The sequence below is a fragment of the Podarcis bocagei genome, assembly GCF_964188305.1.
Source record: "Podarcis bocagei genome assembly, chromosome: 3".
Taxonomy (NCBI): Eukaryota; Metazoa; Chordata; class Lepidosauria; order Squamata; family Lacertidae; genus Podarcis; species Podarcis bocagei.
The window spans coordinates 11378076-11398526 of record NC_138127.1 but is presented as its reverse complement, the minus strand read 5'-3'; the positions used below and the strand labels follow the sequence as shown (position 1 = coordinate 11398526).

General features: G+C 41.2%; 1 protein-coding gene across 18 annotated transcripts in view; it reads left to right on the top strand.

Moving 5' to 3' along the window:
- Positions 1 to 20451, top strand: part of MYT1L (myelin transcription factor 1 like) — a 313980-nt gene that overhangs the window by 173340 nt on the left and 120189 nt on the right. For 17 of the 18 annotated variants that reach the window (XM_081188979.1, XM_081188974.1, XM_081188981.1 and 14 more), the window contains 3 exons: positions 10290 to 10344; positions 10532 to 10565; positions 10868 to 10930. The exons of the other annotated variant lie outside the window; for it this stretch is intronic. In XM_081188979.1, coding sequence (XP_081045105.1) covers positions 10290 to 10344; positions 10532 to 10565; positions 10868 to 10930 — 152 coding nt within the window. The remainder of the gene's footprint in view (positions 1 to 10289; positions 10345 to 10531; positions 10566 to 10867; positions 10931 to 20451) is intronic. 18 annotated transcript variants of the gene reach the window in all.

Sequence of the window (20451 nt, the reverse complement as noted above, 5' to 3'; positions counted from 1 at the left end):
ACACAAAATTGTAGCACATGAGCAGAAAACAGTGTAGAAAAATGCACTGCTTCTGTAAAAATATTCATAAGACGCTTGAAATTCAGTAGATTCAAAAGTTCACAATGTAGAAGTTGGGGAGAATAAAAAGGTCTTCATCTGATAACAAAAAGACCGCAAAGGAGGTGCTACAAGGTGATCCTTTATAGGCAGGGCATTCCGTAACTGAACACTTCCTCCGGTTAGCCACCTGGGGCACCTCACGTAGTGGTGGAATCCAGATTGTCATTCACAAACCCGCAGACGTCACTACAACTTCATTAAGCCTCCCATGCACCTTCTATTTCTCTGTATGGTGAGAAGTTGCCAGAAGCAGTACTTAAAGGGGAAAGAGACCGGAGTCAGATGTGCTTCTAGCAGTTGAGTAGTGTTAAGACTGAGGAGTTTCATGAGTGAGATCCCTTAGCACAGCCTACAGGTTTCTAATTTGAGTTGTTTATGAAAGATCCAGGAATAAAACTAAGGGAGAATGGTCGATCACATTAAATCTATTATGATGGTACATCCTTTACAGATTAAGCCTAAATTCAATTGGTGGAAGTGGGTTGGACCCAACAGCGGCACTCTGCTGATGATAAGGCTTCCATCAGCAGAATAGGAAGCAAAGCAATTTTTGGCAAGATCCCCAATCAGAACCCCCACACTTGAGCAGATTTAGAATTGTGATGGGCTGCAGGAGGGATCATTTAAAATTGCTTCTCTCCCCATTCTGCTGATGAAAGTCTTGCCATCAGCTGCATCACACCGTTGGATATAATTCTGAATTTGTCTGTTCTGTCAAAGACAGAGACAAAACACTGTTCCAAAATAGTGTTCTTTTTATGTTGCTTGCCAAGGAGATGGGGATTGGGGATAGAATAGTGAGAAAGATCGTATACACAAGGGAGGAAGTATTTACCATTTCTTGAGTCCATAGCAGTAACTCACAAAGTAAAGGTTAGGAAATTGTTTCCTTCCTCATCTCAGACCACTCATTGGTTCAAAATGATGTGTCAATGAGAGGGTGTTAACTGAGAATTAATTGTTGCAGGGGTGAAGTCCTCTCGTGTGGAGGGAGACTGAGGTTTTTTTTTTTTTTACGGATTCCAATAGGATTGACATTCAATGCCCAGATCCAGTTAAGAATCTTTATTCTTCTATCACGCCCTTACAGCTCTGATTTTGAAACAGCTCTTTTGGCTTTTTCACTACTGCAGTGTTGCTTGATTTATTGAGGCACGCTTTTCAGCCACTGTTTTGTTCATCTGTGGTCGCTAGTAGGATTTGCTAATTAATGTGATTCAAGCTCAAAATTAGAAAATTAAATATTTAGTATCAATAAACATGCTACCCTAAAATGCATGCACTTTTTAAATACCGTATTTTTTGCTCTATAAGACTCACTTTTCCCCTCCTAAAAAGTAAGGGGAAATGTGTGTGCGTCTTATGGAGCGAATGCAGGCTGCGCAGCTATCCCAGAAGCCAGAATAGCAAGAGGGAATGCTGCTTTCACTGCACATCAATCCCTCTTGCTGTTCTGGCTTCTGAGATTCAGAATATTTTTTTTCGTGTTTTCCTCCTCCAAAAACTAGGTGCATCTTGTGGTCTGGTGCGTCTTATAGAGGGAAAATATGGTGTGTGGTTTTTTACATTGCTATCAAATTGGACGGAAGCAGTAAGACCTAATTTCCTTGCATTCCCTATGTGTTCTGCATTGGAAGCTGCACCGAACCCTCACTTGGTGACTGCAGATGGTGTTGTATAGCGTCTAGACACATAGTGAAAGGATTTTGAGCATCCTGTTGTAACCTACCTAACAGTAGCGACACCATTTAAGCTTTAGGGGCAAGGAAAAATATTTTGGTGAGCTTTTGAATATAAGCGGGATCTTGGAACAGTCCACTATTCTACCAGTTTATGGTTGCCTGTGCCCTTTTGTTACCCATAAACTCTTCACCATTGTTTTGTTCATTCTTTTGGATTGCAGAAAGTTGAAGTCAAGTTATCTCCTCCTTCAAATTCCTGGAAACAAAAATATATGCCACTATAGAATCAAGTCCCAGCATTTGCGGGTGTTTGTGTTACGGAAAATTCCAACAATCTGCTTTCCTTCTCCTTCTTTGCTGGCATGGGCCCCTGTTTTGCAAATTCATCTGTGCCTTATTTGCAGCAGTATGAAAGGATTTTTGATGCAGATCACTAAGCTAAAGTTGATTAGCGACTGCAAGTTGCTGTAATGTGAGGCTTAGCTGTCTTGTCGTGCACTTACCGTCTCATTATGGCTCAGCTATGGTGCAAATTACTAACATTAATCTGTGACAGAATATGGCCAAAGCCTTCCCCATACCAAGCAACCCCTTAGAAATTTGGCACGGAATAACAGCGTGGAAGTCCTGCTATGGGAAGATGATGTTGGTCATTCCAGTTGGGTAGCTAAAAGGTGATTTTGAAGTCCAGGTTTGAAGGCTGTAGTACCCACAATGTCCTCCAAATCCCATCAGTCCCAACCAAGAAAGACGAGAGCTCAGCAACATCTGGAGGGGCACCACATTGAGTCCTTGCTCTACTTAGTGTATTGTTTCCAAAGCTATTTGCCAATTGAAGGTAATTCTTCCTGCATCTGGCAAGCGCAGTTGGGTTTTGTGAAAGCATATAGCATGGTATAATCGGTAGTCTTTAAGATATTTCAGGATTCTCTAGTGTTTTAGCTATGATAAAGGTAGCACAGCTACCCATGCAAAATTGTTTCCCAGGCTGTGTGTCTGTTGCTTGTTTAGTTGTGTAATGGTTAGTGCAAATAGGCTTATAACAGGTCAACCCTTTTCACAGCCCTCTCCTATATTTCTGCAACAGGAGCTCTCTGAGAAGTATGTTTCACTTCTTTTCAGTGCTTCCCTAGGTATCACAAGAGAGTCTGTCCCTTTGTCAGCATTCACAGGAGATTCAAGATGGCAGCTATAACCCATTACTGTAATTGTTGCCCTGTAAATTTTTATATGGTTCCAATTGCAAAACACAGAGCAATGGGCTGTCACTGCCATTTGGGATTCCTGGCGAGCTGAAATATGGATACTGGCAGCATAAAACTGGTAATGGCAAAAGGGAAATTGTGTGAGAGAAAGCAGCCACCCATTGGTCCAAAAAGTTTTGGAAGTTCTCGTGATGCCATAAGAAGTATATATCATCAAATATACATGATCCCATCACAATGTTAGCTATCACCCCTTAAGATATTCATAAAAAATGTAAAAGCTCTGGATTTCCTAATACATTTTATTAAATGTATAATTAATCTGTGGAACTTGCTGGTGTAGGATATTAATTATTGAAGTAAACAGTATAGCACGTTATAGAAATTAGATATTTTATATGAATAAAGGGGGGATATCTTATACTTTTTTTTGAGGGGAAACAAAAATTGAAAGGTAGTCAGTCTTCATATACACATACATGCATCATTTTATTTTTATGATGCCTTTCCATAGTTAAAACCATGCTCATTAATGGTTACTAATTTTGTCACTGAAGAAATGATATTTCAGAAGTTTATCTCACTGTATCATGATCCCTGCAAGTTGTGCAATCCATGTGCAAATATTCTGAGGGTAAGGGCATATATGACCCCCCTCCGTGTACAGTTCCTGCTGGAAAACAGCATGAATTGAATTCCAGGTGTGACTGCCACAGGTGCAGGCTGCGGTCTGCACAGATTAGCTTTTAGCAAAGCATCTCAGTTGCTCATCGTAGGCCAGTGTGCACAGAGCTCAGCATTCAAAGGAAATAGCCGCACAACCCCCGAAGGATGCACAGCTAAGGCAGGAGCGCTTTTCTGGCTGAATATTTTCTAGCAGCCACTGTACACTACTGTAAGGCTGCTGCTGCTGCTATTTATTACTCTCCCTTCTCCCTAAGGTCAAAGAGCAGTTTACAGTGGGGCAAATAACAATAATACAATATACAAAAGCAGCCACAAAGACAACGGCTCTGATGGATTAATTAAATATCATAATTATTAACTAAATATCTGTGCCACACATTTTGGGTGGGTAAAATTCCAACAAGAAGCGGGTATAGGTCATGAGGCTTCCAGGCACTGGTGCTGGAGAAGTACAGGCCAATATGCTGCCAAATATTTGTTTATCTATAAACTGTAGAACAGCCAATTGTTTAAGCATAGGTGAACGCAAAGGGTTTAATTACAGATAAAAATAGTTTTGTTAATTAGGGTATTAGAATTGCTACACACACACATACACACTTTCTAAAGCTTTCTAAAAAGAAAACTTTTGTCCTATCATAGTATAAGGAACAAGGCACTCATAGTGCTAATTCCATAGTTTCTGGCATTGTTTTTTCAGGCCATTTCAAAGTGTCCACAGTGTTATCAATCATGTTTGCTAGGCCACCCAGGACATGGAACAGCTCCAGCCAGGCCATGTGTGCTTCACAGAAGCATCTGGTAGGATGAACACGAGAGATGAATAGTTGAACTCATGACTGCCTCTTGTTGAAAATCTAAAATACAGGATTGGCACAGGGAGTTCACTTCTCCGGTGACATATCCCATCAATATTATATGCAATGGCAAGAAGTAGGGGCTTGTGGAAGCCAGTTAGGGAAGCCTGTGCTAATTAGAGGATCCCGTTCTTCGTCCTTATGAAGGAAACTAGATTGGTCAACTTGGTTCAGCAGAGAAACAAATGTCCTGGCACTTACATAGAGAGAACCTAGAAGCAGGGAAACAGACATATGCAAACACTTTACGAAAGGGCTCGGTGAGGGGGAAAGTAGTGACAGGCCTCTCTTACTGTGTACGACAGACACAGAATATCCATTAAACAGATGAGCTTTGCTGACTTCCAAAAATTGAGTTTAGGCTTTTTCAAGCCAAAGTGACTGATAGTTTTGGCACTGCTCTTGAGAGTTTACCAGAATGAGATGGCATTAGCGAGACTATTCAGATTATACATAATGTAATATAAATATATGAACATCAGGCCATTGGCCCATCAAGGCCATCATCCTTTTCTCACAGATACCTGTGGGAAGCGTGCAAGTAGGTCATGAGTGCAATAGCACTCTGCCCGCCTGTGATTCCCAGCAGTAGAGGTACAACATAGCCATCCATGACTCTGTCCACTCCTCTTTCAAAGCCATCCAAGTCGGTGGCCGTCACTTCCTCCTGTGGCAGTGAGTTCCATTGTCCAATCAACAAGTGCAGAAGCACTTTCTTTTGTTTTTCCTAAATCTTCCAGCATTCATTGGATACCCATGAGTTCTAGTATTATGTGAGAGGAAGAGAAACGTTTTTCTCTAACCACTTTCTCTACGTTGCGTATAATTTTATAAACTTCTATCATGTCACCTGTTATGTTCCTCTTCTTGAAAATTGGGTAGTGGAAGAAGGCAAGCTTTTCATCCCTGAGCTGTGACACATTTGTTTGGTGGAGAGGGGAATTGCAACTGCAACTGGTGGTTGTTGGCTTCAGTTTTATTTATTTGACAATGACCAAAGAACACTACATTAGCCAATTATGGCATCAAGTACTCGTTTTAAACATAGCCACTAATTTTCACTTACATATTCTAAGAGAATCCCAACCATGGAATACAGATGTGTTTGGTGTCAATTCTAGCTTGTCCGTAATTGAAATAAACACCAGTTACAAGTAGCACTGATAAAATTACAGTAGCAGTAATCAAAATCAGGGTCATATTTCTCAAGAACTGCCCATAGCATAAAGAAGGCATCTCTGTAGCAAGCATTAATAAGCCCTAATTTAGGCAGCAATCTGATACCTACTTACCCAGGAGCAAGCCCCATTGAACACAAAAGGACTTCTTAGACATGAATGCTATTAGAGTTCTGTTATCGAGAAATGTATGTTTTTTTAATTGCTCTGAGTGGCTTTGTCATAAAACAGCAACTTACATTTCACAAAGGATCTGTTGAGCAGAGTATCAGCTTTGCCCAATGTCAGTGCAGTTTTGGTGATGAGCTGTCTGAGCTGCTTCATTCCTATACATTTGCAAATCAAAACAGCCAGGTTGGCAGATGAACCTAATTAGATTATGAATAGACCACGGGTTAAGAATGTTTCCTGCAAAAGCTGGACTGGCTTCTTGACTCTGCTTCAAGCCCCTGGTAGAATGAGCAGGCACATTTAAAATGCCGGAAAATCTCTCATTTTATTGATTTTAGTAAAGGCATTTTCAGATGAGCACAGTGTATTTTACAATTGCCCCTTGCAGCCTCTATAGCTTCTAATGTGTCAGCTGAAAACTACTCATTAGTAAAACAGAGAAATTAAGAGTCTCATTTTATCATTGTACGGAATATTCTGCTCTGACTTCCAGGAGGGAACCTACTTGTAAACAGCAAAACATATGCACAATCACCTTTTCAGCTGTAGAAATACATTTCCTAGCTTGGCTGGGGGGGGGGGGCGAACATTATCACATAATATTTTTAAGATTCTATCCCTAACAGTTCCCTTCACAGTAAAGACGAAGGCAAAAGAAAAAGAAAAAGGGTTAACACAAACAAAAATCACAAAGTATTGAAACAGAAGCAGGTTCATAACATAGTAAATAATTTTATTTTGTTTTGTTTTTTACAATTTTTTCCCCATTAGGCCCTGGTTTGTATTTAAAGGGAACATATAAAAGGAACACATCTAATAAGTGTAAAGAAAACCTATAGGATAAACTAAAACTATAGTTGATTTGCAGAAAAGGGTAACACAAATTTCTTTAGCATTTTTCATCTGTGAGTAGATCACAGAACTGTTGAGTTGGAAGGCACCCCAAAGGTCATCTAGTCCGACCCCTGCAATGCAGAAATCACAGATATATTCTGAGTTTCGTGTTATTTGCAAATTTGATGAGCACTCCCTCCATTCCTTCATCCAAGTCATTTAAAATGATGCTGAACAACACCATGCCCAGGACAGAACCCTGTGGCACCCCAAGGTCACTTCTTCCAAGCATGACGAGCAACTTTTGGTGAGCAATCTCTGAGTTTGGTCGGTCAACCAGCTACAAATCTACTTAGAGAGAGCCAGTGTGGTGTAGTGGTTAAGAGCGGTAGTCTCGTAATCTGGGGAACCGGGTTCGCGTCTCCGCTCCTCCTCATGCAGCTGCTGGGTGACCTTGGGCCAGTCACACTTCTCTGAAGCCTCTCAGCCCCACTCACCCCACAGAGTGTTTGTTGTGGGGGAGGAAGGGAAAGGAGAATGTGAGCCGCTTTGAGACTCCTTAAAGGGAGTGAAAGGCGGGATATCAAATCCAAACTCTTCTTCTTCTTCTTCTTAACATTGTCTAGCCCACATTTTAGCAGCTTCTCCACAAGAATATAATAGAAGACTTCACTGAATGCCTTACTGAAATCAAGATATGTTGCAACCACGACATTCCCCTGATCCACCAAGCTTGTAATTCTATCAGAAAAAGAAATAAGGCTATTCTGGCATGACTTGACTGATAAAGCCTGCAAGGAATTCTCTCTGCTTCATTTCAAGTTCTTTTTAGAGTTCGACTTTATCAGTTTAAAATGCAGCTAGGTCATTTTTTCTCTCAATTCAGATTGAATTACAGAATGTGAGCGGTATTGGCTTAGGCATTGTTTGGACCCAACTATATCTGACTCCTGCCCGCTGCGCAGGAAGTCCGGTAAGGGTAAACCCCCGGTAGGGGGAGCCCTGTTGATGCAAACCAACTCAAGCTCCCCCTTGTGTTCCCGTAGGGGTCGTGTCAAGGCCCTAGCCCCTGACCGGGCTTCGGACAAGATCAACACCCTCAGATTCCTTTAACGGAATACCCTTAAGCATGGAGGGGCAGGTGATGGCCACACCTCCCCTCCCCCACACAAGGTCAAACAATGCCTAACCACCACAAGAGCCCAAAGGCTCGCCGCCAAATACCCTCACATCTGTAACCAATGCCTCAAGTCATCTGCGATATCGGCCAGCCATATATCATTCCCCCAATCGGAAAGGTGTATGCCATCGTCACGAAATAGGGCCATTTTACTGAAAACAATGGAAGGGTGCGTGATCACCTAGCCATCCAATGCAACCACTTTCCGTGAAATGGAACGATTCAAACGTTTCCGGGCATGGTCTGTAGCGGCTGGGGAATTGCTGCCACACCAAACACATCTCTCCAATAGCAGCGTCCAAAAGACAGCCAACATGACCAATACTCAGGGATAGTGAGAGTTGCATCCATCACATTTGGAGGGCCACAGGTTTCCCACCTCTGTTCTAAATCCAAAAATGTGTGCTATTTTGAGAAATGTATTGTTTTAAAACGAATTCCAGTGCATGAGAGCTGGCAATGATCAGCAGCTCTTTAGGTATTTATTCAGTGTGACAGCTTCTCACTACTTTCTTTGAGGAAGACGTGTGAGAGGGGCATCCAGCAGCGCTTGGAGATGAAGGGTAACTTCCCACTGGGCTCTGGTACTGAGATTTGTCTTTTTCAATTACAACACAGTTTTTTTCTTGAAGATTTCTTTTTTATTTCTTTTTTTAAGGGAATGCTGGCCATTTCTTAGTTATTTCATGAAGGACTTAGGTTCAAAGCACCATGGTGTTTTCATAAACTGTTCATATCAACATTTTTCTGTTTTGTTCCATGCACTGGATTGTATCAGTAGAAGCATCTTATACAAAATATGGTGAGACCTTTGCCAGATTTCAAATGACAGCCTATTGGGGGTGGTTTGAGGGTCAAACTGTAGATGAGATGCTAATCACACAATTAACAATTGCTTGATCGACTTTTTAAAAAGTAAATTGCAACCACGATCCTAATCCAGATCAGGAACCTAATGTGGGGATAGAAGGCTTTAATCCATTGAAACACACCCCACCCCACCCCCGCTGTGGCCTTGATCATCCCTCCCCTACCTGCAAATCTCCTTTCGAAGGAAATTCTGGTCGGGAATGTAGCAAGGAAGGGTTAAAAATCTCCCTCCCCCAAAATAAATATGAACTCCCTAACTCTCTTCTTTGGTCCCATTCTGAATGTAGGTCCTCACACCTGCAATTTACTTTTAAAATGCCAACCACATGATTGCTGATTGCTAGGCATCTCAACTACTGTGGTACCTCGGGTTACATATGCTTCAGGTTACAGACTCTGCTAATCGAGAAATAGTACCTCGGGTTAAGAACTTTGCTTCAGGATGAGAACAGAAATCGCGCAGCAGCGGTGCGGCGGCAGCGGGAGGCCCCATTAGCTAAAGTGGTGCTTCAGGTTAAGAGCAGTTTCAGGTTAAGAACGGACCTCCGGAACGAATTAAGTACGTAACCAGAGGTACCACTGTTGGCTGTTAGACTGGAAATCCTCACATTGCCATGACTGGACATGACTTTGGTTCTTTGCCATCCCGTCACATCCATCTAGCGGTCTTTTCTGGGAATGGGAGCTTCAGTGCCTCACCGGAGCTGGCTGCCCCACAAATGTCTTCTGCATTCATTTCATTTGATACAAGTATGCATGGAACATCCCCCCCCCTTTATTATGCATGTAGAGCTAGTCCTTCCATCGGCATTAAAGGGAACCTCATGAATACAATATATGCTTCCAGGGAGCATATATGAGCACACCTTTGGATCTCTGATTAAGGAGCATGATTCATTTAGAGGACCTGTGCTGATGAAACTTGAAGTCATTGTTTATAATATTAATCCATAACACGTGGTTTGACCAAGTTATCTAAAGTGAGGCAACAGCAAACACAAGCAGAAAAAGCAGTTTCAAGACCAGGCAGACATACCAAGCCTTAATATCTCTTTTGTGCTTCTGACTCTGTTTTCCTTTCTTCTTTTGCCTCAAATTCTCTCTTAAAAGCCTCCCAATATGCTAGAGCACCTAACCTCAGTTTCAAACTGCAGAGAAATCTGTTATAGCCTCCCTCTGTTTGGTTTCCTTTAAAGAAAGACCTTTTATAAAGAAACTGGGGGGAAGGAAACCTACTAAACAGGTATTTTAAGTCACGAAACTGGTTAAGACGAAGAGAGCACATAAGCCAGGTGATTAGAATAAAAATAAATAAATCCATGTGGGTATTTTTTTCTTTCTAAACAAATGTAGGGAGCATTTTTTAAAAGAACCCTCTTAATGCAAGCTCTCCCCTTGCAGGATAAAATGGAATTAAAATATTGTCAATAAATTGTGTGTGAGAGAGAGACTGTATCAGCCTGTGCATTGATAGTCTGTGCATGCAGGATAAGAGCATTGACTGCCTGCTAATCTATTCCCAGATGGAGGTGGATGCAGACGAGAAGCGCCATCGCACACGGTCCAAAGGTGTTCGAGGTACGTCTCTTGCTTCAGTAAATCACTCAAGGCCCCTGCTCAGGGTGACCTTCATCCTCCAGAATCTCTTTGCATGATTCATTCTGACCCTTGCTTTTTTACACAGCCTTTTTTGGCAATTTTCAGCAGGAGAAGGGGGTACTTGTGATAGATGATAAATTTTTATATATTTTCCATCTCTCTGCAGTTCCCGTGGAACCAGCCATACAAGAGCTGTTCAGGTTAGTGCGCCGAGTGTAAAATGTATCCCCATTAGCAATTTAGAAAATTCATGCCTTTTAATGGTTATAATGCACTTTCAAGTTCATTGGTGGTTTGCTCATGCCCTGCTGCACTGATGAAATTAATTCCCCTGGGATTTGCTAATAAAAAGCATCCCCACCCACCCTTTTTCCTTCAGTTATTTGATTTCTCTCTTTCTGTCTTTGTTGCCCTCCATCTCTGTAATACCTGCCGCCTGCTTTCAATATAATCTCTGTGCAGCACACTAACACCTATATAATTAATTCCTTCCTTTTTACAGCTGCCCTACTCCTGGCTGTGATGGCAGTGGTCATGTTAGTGGCAAATATGCAAGACACAGAAGGTAATGTGTGTGTGTGTGTGTGTGTGTGTGTGTGTGTGTGTGTGTGTGTGTATGCAAATAATGAAGCGATTTAGTAAGCAAGTTACCTGACATGATTCTGCTGATGACCTAGGCACAATCACTGGGGGTCTAATAGTGTACCGAATAATTCTTTTATTATTATTTGTGTTCCATTCTTTGCTTCTAATTGCAGTCTCGCTTTCCCAATCATTAACTTTTCTGTATGCAAAACTGCACTGTAAAATGAAAATCTAACAAAAGGAAACAAGCACTGAGATATTGAGGTGTTCCTTCCTCACTTTCTATTCAAACTTACGTCCTGTTAGGTATATTAGTTACGGAGAGAAGTAAATCCCCAAATACAGAATGTGTAAATGCTGTTTTAGTGAAGACACTTTTTCATGAATACACATTTTCTGCTTATATTTTGTCAGGCAACGTATGCAGTTTTGTGGTTCATGCAAGGCAAATTAAAATGAGACCTTATTTACATTTATCCCCACCCCCACCTCCCCACCCTCACCCCTGGCTATTGTGATTTCCATAATTTAATATAGTTCATAACTGGAATAAGAACTTAGATTTTTGAGCACAGGGAGTTCAATGACGGGGATAGATTCAAAGGGACAATTCTAGGACAGATTAGTGATAATGGGTCTTTGAGATCCAGATGGTTATATTATTGCCATTAATACAGTAGCTAGGCCTTGTAGACTTTGATGAATGATAAAATTTCCAGTAACAACATGTTAGTTTAGTGTGTTTGGACCTAATTCAATGGCCTTTACTTCAGATTGGTCTTTATGTTTCTGTGTTTAAAGTACAAGTTCGTTGACATGTGGTTTCAAGGGATTCATATACATCTACTGCTCATCCGTTCCATATATCCAAAGACCAGCAGAGCATAACACAGAGGAGATCTGAGCCAAGCCATAACTAATATGAAAATGGGAATAGGAACAGTGAGTTGTATTCAGCACGGTGCTAAGTAACACTTCGCACAAGCCCAACAAGTTCTGCTTGTGCAATAGGACTTCAGCCCTGTCTCCTTCCCCTATATGCCTCCTAAATAGGTTCTGGGGGTTTCTCCAACTGTCCAGAGCAGATTTGGCGGTGGCAGGGTAACTTGTAATGGGAAAAGGGGGGGAGTCCGGATGAGCAAGTGGAAGTTATTGTGTTCATACATGTATTTAGTTGAATACCACCCATAGGAAGCTGCCTTATATTGAATCAGGCTATTGGTCTATTGAACTCAGCACTGCCTACTGGCAGTGGCTTTCCAGGGCATAGCTGTCAACTTTTCCCTTTTCTTGCGAGGAATCCTATTCAGAATAAGGGAATTTCCCTTTTAAAAAAAGGAAAAGTTGACAGCTATGTTCCAGGGTTTCAAACAGAAGTCTGTACCTGAAGATGTTGGGGATTGAAGTTTCTTCTACAGATGTTTTAACACTTAACTGTGGACTGCCCATCCATAGTAGTTCCACCCTAAAGTCACGAGAAAAAGTACTTAGTTGATTGGTTTTCAAAGATGTCCACTTTGGCCTCAGTGCTTCCTTTCTATTACACAAGTGTCAAACTCAGGCCACTGGAAGCCGCCATCACAATGCCCCCAAATATAATGGGGGACAATTGGACAGATGTGCACAGCCTAGTACAAGGCTTTGTGGATTTCACCACTTAGAAATTCTGACTATTAGGTGGTATATAAATACCTGAACTAAATAATAATAACGACGAACTTAATATGCATTAAATATTGTATCCAAAGTGTCATTTTGTTCTTTAGTTTTTCAGCCATTTGTTTTCTTCACAGTATAATATCCCAGTCATAAGACAGCAGTTTGAGAATTAGGGCTCTGGTGTGTGCTAGGGTTTGCTTTTACCATGAACTAATGAGAGATTCCACCAGACCAATGGAATCTTTGCCGATGGTGCAAGGAATCTAATCCACGCCTGAACACTTTTAGCAACAACAGCAGTGGCATTGGTATACTGTATCTGATTCCCCATGTGGCACAGATTTGTGTTGGAAAAAATTGTGGGTGAATAAATGAGTGGGGCTCAAGCCTGCAGCATACGACTTATTTATTGGTCCTAGAATTTGATTGATGATTCCCAATGGTTTTTAAGGGGAAATAACGGTTTTGCAGCTCAGACTTAAGATGTGTCCATAGATGCTGTTCTCAAAAAGTGATCTGCAGACTACCAGGTGGTCTCCAGAGGCAAATTTGTAGAGTAGTGTAGGGGTGTGTGGGTGTGGGTGGGTGTAAGTGTGTGTGTAAAATGGGGAGAAAACGTTGGCTGCACTGTCATTCTTAAAACCCAGCCATCCTTCCGGAAGGTGAGCAGGACAGACCGGAAGTGATGAGAGGAGAAGAAATAAAGCCACAGCTTTCTGCAAGACAGAAGAAGGTCCCAAGTAGAGAAAAGAAATTTAGAAGGCACTTGAAAGAAGTGAACAGCTCATTAATATATTAGAATTATATATTAGCATCTGTATCAAACAAACACCCAAAACATGATGAATGCTTTTTCCCCTGAATGCAGATAGAGAAGAATCAGCAATAGTTTTACATGTCACATTTTAAAATATATATCAGTCTAATCTGCAGGGTTATTTCAAAGAGTTGAATAACTGACTTTATTGGCTTGCCAAAGGAAAATATGATTCTTTTGAGTTTTGATTTCAAGTTGCACCTTTTCTTCATTTTTTCATAATGCAAAATGCACTCCTTTCTCTCTAGCAAACTCCAGGATCAATCCAGTGTTTGAATTATATTAATATTAGGTTCTTATTAACAAATTAAGTTCAGTTTTATGCTTTAATTGAATTTAGATATAGTTTTCAAATATTTTAATTAATATATGTTTATGATACAGGGGAGGGGAGGAATTAGAGGGTATAAATGTTCATGTGTTTAAGGATCCATGGTTGAAATTAGTTTCACTTTCAGATGTATTTTTCATTATTTGCTTTCTTGACATGATCCTGCTATGTCAATACACGAACAGACTGGATTTTGAAGCTGTTAATTAAATGAAAATTTGAGGACATTTCACAAGACAATTTGGAAAAGTATCAAAAAAAAAATTCTGGCTGTTAGTGAATTCTTAACACCCTAATTATCAGTTATGTCCATGGAACAGACCTCTTATTAATAGGACTGGAAAGGAAGCTTTCAGTTGACACTCGCTATATAATTTTTTTAAAGAGTTTCCCCACCCCCTCCACATTGCAAATACGTCTTTGTTTTGAATAGCATTGTGCGTTTGTGGAAGCAGGAAATGGTGTAATTTCTGATGAATGGAAACAATATTGCAGTTTTGCATTCGAAAGCATTTGTACCCAGATTTTCAGTATGCTCCACTTCTATTTTCCTGTGAAGGGACACCTCTTTATTACTGACATATGCCATTTGCTTACACTGTGCTCACGACTTTCAGCTGGAAGGCAGTATTTGAACAGATAGGTGGTTTTTTGTTCATCCAGCAGACTCCCAGTAATTATTAATTTTAGAGAGCCAGTGTGGTGTAGTGGTTAGAGCGGTAGTCTCGTAATCTGGGGAACCGGGTTCGCATCTCCGCTCCTCCACATGCAGCTGCTGGGTGACCTTGGGCCAGTCACACTTCTTTGAAGTCTCTCAGCCCCACTCACCTCACAGAGTGTTTGTTGTGGGGGAGGAAGGGAAAGGAGAATGTTAGCCGCTTTGAGACTCCTTAAAAGGGAGTGAAAGGCGGGGTATCAAATCCAAACTCTTCTTCTTCTTCTTCTAATTTTAGTATCTGCAGTGTAGCTGGCTGAATTTCTTCAGTCCAAGATCAGCGTTAAAATAAAGACACTCACAGACATAGGGCAGATTGCTGCTATTGTAATATGTAATGCTTTAATATTGGTGTGTTGACCTTATTAAATTGAACTGAACATTACTGCTGCTTCTGCTCCTGAAACAGTTCCTTCTGTTCATGCCCATTCCAATTCCTTCAGTTCTCCAACCTTTACCCCAGTACCCAAAATACTGTGTGTCTGCATCCTCCAGCACATCTCATTGGATCGGGGCTTTGTAGATTGCTGTGTGCTTTTGTCAGCAGCTCCTCTTCCTCAGCTTGCACTCTCCTTCCTTGTGCCTGAAAGAATGAACTGGGAAGCTTTATCTCATGCATGGAACCTGACGCTTCTTCGTGATAATCTAACCCTGTGGCCTTCCAGAGGCTGTTGAGAACTCCCAACTCCAACCAGATCCAGCCAGCATGGCCATTGGTCAGGAATAGTGGGAGCTATGGTCTGACAACATCAGGAGGGGCCTCTGGTTTCCCACTCCTAATCTACAACCTAGTTTACCTGGCAGGAAATGTGCCTCAGAGTTATGAGCTCCTTCCTTGCCCTCCTTCCTTCACCCACAAGAGGAGGAAAGAGGGGAAGAGCATCAGTTTTCACCTTAGAACAAACTATAGTTACCCATTACAATCTCCATGCTCTGTGAGGTTCCACGAGGTAGCAGAGTTTGTGTTTCCTTTTGGACAGTGAGAACAACACAGACTTTATGATATATGGTTTATTTACACACATATGCAACCTGAGGCTAGATGGAGAGAGTGCAGAGTATTCTCATCCCAAGAGGATCCTATTTCCTCCATTGCTGCAACTTCAGATTCAAAGAGACCCCAAACAGCACATCTGACCCTCTCTGCAGCACAAAACAGACAGCCCGCCTTCTGCCCTGGCCCCTCTCTCAAGTTTGTAAAACAGGCACTTAGTTCCTGTTCACTTACATCCTCCAAACCAAAATGCTACACCCTTTACCCCCTTTTGTCTCTGTCCACCAACACCCAGCTGGAGGAGGGGCCCTACCCTTCCTCATTTGGTATAGCCTTCACCTTCCTAATGGTTTTATTGATGGGTTAATGTCTCAGCCATTATTAGCTCTGTTCCTCCAGTGACCCACACTCAGCTAGCTGTGCCAGAGGCCTGGCTCATTAACATAAACTGAATCCAGGAGTGTTTGGCACAGTTTGATTAATCCCAACTTTGATTAAATCCAGGAATTATGGGGAAGACCTAGCCAACCAGGAGTTTAGGGGATCCTGCCCCCCCCCCCGCCAACTTATAACAGTACAAACTCAGGGCACTTGCTTTTCTCCCAATCTCATGATTATGCTAGATCCTGTAATTATCTACTGATTAGTGGGGAGATTCAGGGCAGACAAAGAAAGTATTCATTTCTCACACATCACTTAGGAATTCGCTGCATCAAGATGTGGTGACAGCCACTAACTTCGATATTTTAAAATGGAATCAGGCGAACTCATGAGGCTATTAGTTATGCTAGCAGCACAGAACCCCCAGAAATGCTGTATTAGCGTATTGGAAATGCATGCCTCAGAATTGTGATGTCATAGCTATTGGGGAAAAAGCACCACAGATACAAATGAAAGCAAAATGTTACTCTGGCATTGTAAACACCCACATCTGAACCTGGAAAAGTCCTGTTTTGTTTTATTTTATTTATTTTGCAGAATTCGTGTCCTAATTTCCACTCTCAGTTAGAATGCTCAAGACAGTGTGTGTGTAAAAATACATAACAATACATTAAAGATTTTTTAAAAATTATTTATTACAATTGTATACCACCCTTCATCCATAGATCTCAGGGTTGTTCACAATATAAGAATACAAAACGAAAATCTGCAGGTTCCATTTTGAAATACTCTTGCTGCCCACTTGGTAAGGAAAGTTGGGTCACTTTGATCAGGAGCTTTAAGAATCACCCAAAAAGGAAAAACGCCTTAAATTGCACTCAAGCCTGTACGTGTGACATCACTGCTGATTTACACATTTTACCTGCCTGTTTGTTTGTTTTTTTTGTTTTGGAGGAGAGGACTCTGTTGTTGTTTTTAATGGATTGTGGGCCAGGTTGGATATAATGTTAAATATTACCTTTTCTTTTAAAATAGATAGCCTTTGGGGGCTTCCTTTACCATTCAAATAGCAGTTTTGGAGAGGCAATTTCCCCCCCAATTGTGGCAGGGGGAAGGAGATATAAACTAAACATACACACATATAGACACACACACACACACACACACACACACACACACACACACGTCTCCCTGTGGCTTCTATTTACATAACAAAAACAACCATGTCAATTGCATTCGTGCAATTAGTATTTCATCTAGTTTGGCCTCCCCAGTTGATCACTCTGGCAAGAGTGCATATGCAGCCTTAAAAAATAAAATAAAATAAAAATTGGAGGGCAGTAATCTGGCTAGCACCAGCACTAGCATTACTCTTTCCCTTGCCATTTCATGAATGGTTTTTTCTTTGGCTTTGTGGCCCCCACCTCACTATGCACAGTGTTTACCTATTACTTAATCACATTTAACCCAGTAATTAAAAGGTGGCAAAAGGCCATCTGTCCACAGCAAAGGTTGGAGTCTCACCTCCACCCCGTTAACAAAGGAACAGGTTATTGAGCTGCTAGTCCTGAATCCAAGCATAGAGCTAAAAATAAAACTCCATCTCTCTCCCCACCCTTCCCTTCCACCCTGGTCATCTGCTAAAGTCCTAAGGAGGAAAACCTATGTGTGAAGTTACTACCACCATGATTGCAGGAATGGGATGCCTTCTGCTTTTAGCCCCTTAATCAAGATCCCCCTTGTTAATAGTCCATTTGATACAGAACGTTTTTACAATACTTGGGTCCTTATCTCTTTCTTCCTTTTTATCCCCTATTTTTTAAAATGGAAACCTGGAAAATTTATTTTAAAAAGTAAATACTTGCCTGTTTAGCATTACCTTTCTGTGCACTTTTTAAAAACAAAACAACCAGGCTTGCTTTAGCATCCTCTGAAGTCTTAGACAAACAGTTCAGATCCAGACCTTAAAAAAATGAAAGGACTCCAATCTCTCTCTCTTATTAGAAAACCTTCCCTTATTAGAAAATTATTGAGTTTCCTCTGCTCGTTGTGCCATATTTCTTTTTCTTCTTCAATCCCCCCCCCCATGTTTCTTATACCTTTTCACCCACCAGTTTGATTGCCATGGCTGCAGCCGTGGGTGAATAATTGCCTGTCTTCACAGGAGCATGTTCTGGAGCTAAAGTCGAGTGCTTGCTTCCTGATGTATGCCTCATTTGGATTCTGCCGACAGCCTAGGGGCTGTATTATTCATGCCTTGACAGATAGCACTCACTAAAAGCATTGGAACCGGGCCAGGTACTGGCAGAGAGATAGTGGAGCATTGCAACTTGCAACAGAGAGGAGCATCTATAATGCGGGGGTGGCGGCGGGAGGAGAAATCCTCACACGTCCCTTTTTGCTGGCTCTTATATTGATGGAAAAAATTCATTTGCAACAAAATAAAACACCCTAAAAATAAATACATTGCTTCCTTCCCCTGGCTCTCCCCCCTCAATCCTTAAAACCATGCTTGAAAGTTTAACACAATTTTCCACATTTAATTGCAAAGCTGATTTTAATTAGTAAGGCCCTGCATGTGAAAAATGAAGATTCACTTGGGTGAGTGTAACACATTGCAGTGTCTGCTGAACGCTCTAATTAATGTATGGCGGCTGTACAATGGGGTGCACTGTGGGATATTTATGAAAAATTCTGTGCACGCAGACAGTCTATCTGTACGTTCTTGAATCCACAAGAATAAATAACTCCCCCTCCCTGTTATTCTTTACGAGACATTATTGTGCATGCCATCACTCCATCCATAAACTTTACGACGTGCCTGTCCTCTTTACTATTTGTCAATGATATAATAAATCAGAAGTCAGGGCATACATATTTTAACATTAATTTCAAAGAAGGATTTGGTGGTGCACTATTCAAAGATCATGCTCTATTTGGACAAAACAGGCAGAAGCCCCTCTTCTCTGTGTGCTTCTCCTACTCTCTGTTTTAACTACATGAAAAATAACGAATCGTATAAGGGAAGATATATAAGTATGTGCCTGAAGTTAAAATGGCACCTTTGCATTGGATCACAGTTCAAATTTCTCATGTAGGTCACAATACAAGTTTTGTTATTAAAAGAGAAAAAGGTTCCAAAGAAATTCTGACAAATAATGTAGAAATTCTTGCAAAAAATCATGTGTGTGCTGTGTAGTATATAACCCATGCATGAGACCTCCGGGTATAGGGCGGTATATAAATTCAATCAATCAATCAATCAATCAATCATATGCACACACATTCATGCTCCAGTATTTAGCTAAATGCTGTTAGGTTTTTTCTCCCAACTGACTTTCAGTCCTAAGCGAAAGGATTTTCAAATGAAACACAGCAAACAATAAATAAACGTACTGACAGAGAATCCATAATATATCTGAAGTCTTTTACTGGCTTCCTTCGCAGTAGAACAGCAGTATATTTTTTATCAGAATCCATGATGCATTACTGAAGAAGTATACACCAGAGTGTAAAACATTCACCAAAAATCCAGGTCTGTGGCTTTGTATGGCAGTGGATGATTTTGATCTTTCATATGCAGTTCTATTACCTTTGCCATGTGGGCTGGCAAATTGCCGTTTCTTTTGCTACAGGTTTTTGTGACCTTGATTTGTCACAAGAGGTAACTTGATTAAGGCTGGCTTAACTATGATGCTATGGAGATAGTGGTCTAGGCAAGTTGGCTCCACCTGCTGTGGTGTAATTGTTGGATAATCATTGTGTGGGGTGAAGAAAATGCAGACCCTTCCTCCTGTATTTTAATACGGCTTCCTATTCAGTCATCACACACGGCAGTGGCCATTTCCCAAATGGGATAACGTTTTAAAAATGCAAATTTGTTTTCTTCTTGGCAAGACCCAACATTACAGCTGTGGTTGCACCAGATTCCAGGAGTAAGCTTAAATTAGGAAAGGACATTGGCATGCCTAGGTAAAACTGATGAATTCATCAGCTTTTGCTGGGTCCATTGATCTTAGCTTAAGGCTTAAACCTGGTGCAGATGTAACACTAAAGGTAAAGGGACCCCTGACTGTTAGGTCCAGTCACGGACGACTCTGGGGTTGCAGCACTCATCTCGCTTTACTGGCCGATGAAGCCGGCATACAGCTTCCGGGTCATGTGGCCAGCATGACTAAGCCACTTCTGGTGAACCAGAGCAGCGCACGGAAATGCCGTTTACCTTCCTGCCATGATACCTTCCTGGCATCATGCAATTATTATTATTATTATTATTATTATTATTATTATTATTATTATTATTATTGCAAATTGAGGGCAATCCTCAGAACATGCACTCCTTTATCTTCCTTCCTTCTTTCTTTCCTTTATATAGAGAGAAATCCTTCCTTTGTCTGTTCATGGCTGTATTTGAACCAATATAATTACTGAATGCTGGCCATGGTTTCAAGTAGGTTTGCAAATCATGGTTTTGCTGGCATGCATGCAACTCTGAGGTTGCAACCCAGAACCTGCTTACCTGGGAATAAATTCTATTGTACTAAGTGGAAATTAAATCTTGCTCCATGGAAGAAGGAAGGAAGTGTACATCCCTAAGATTGGCT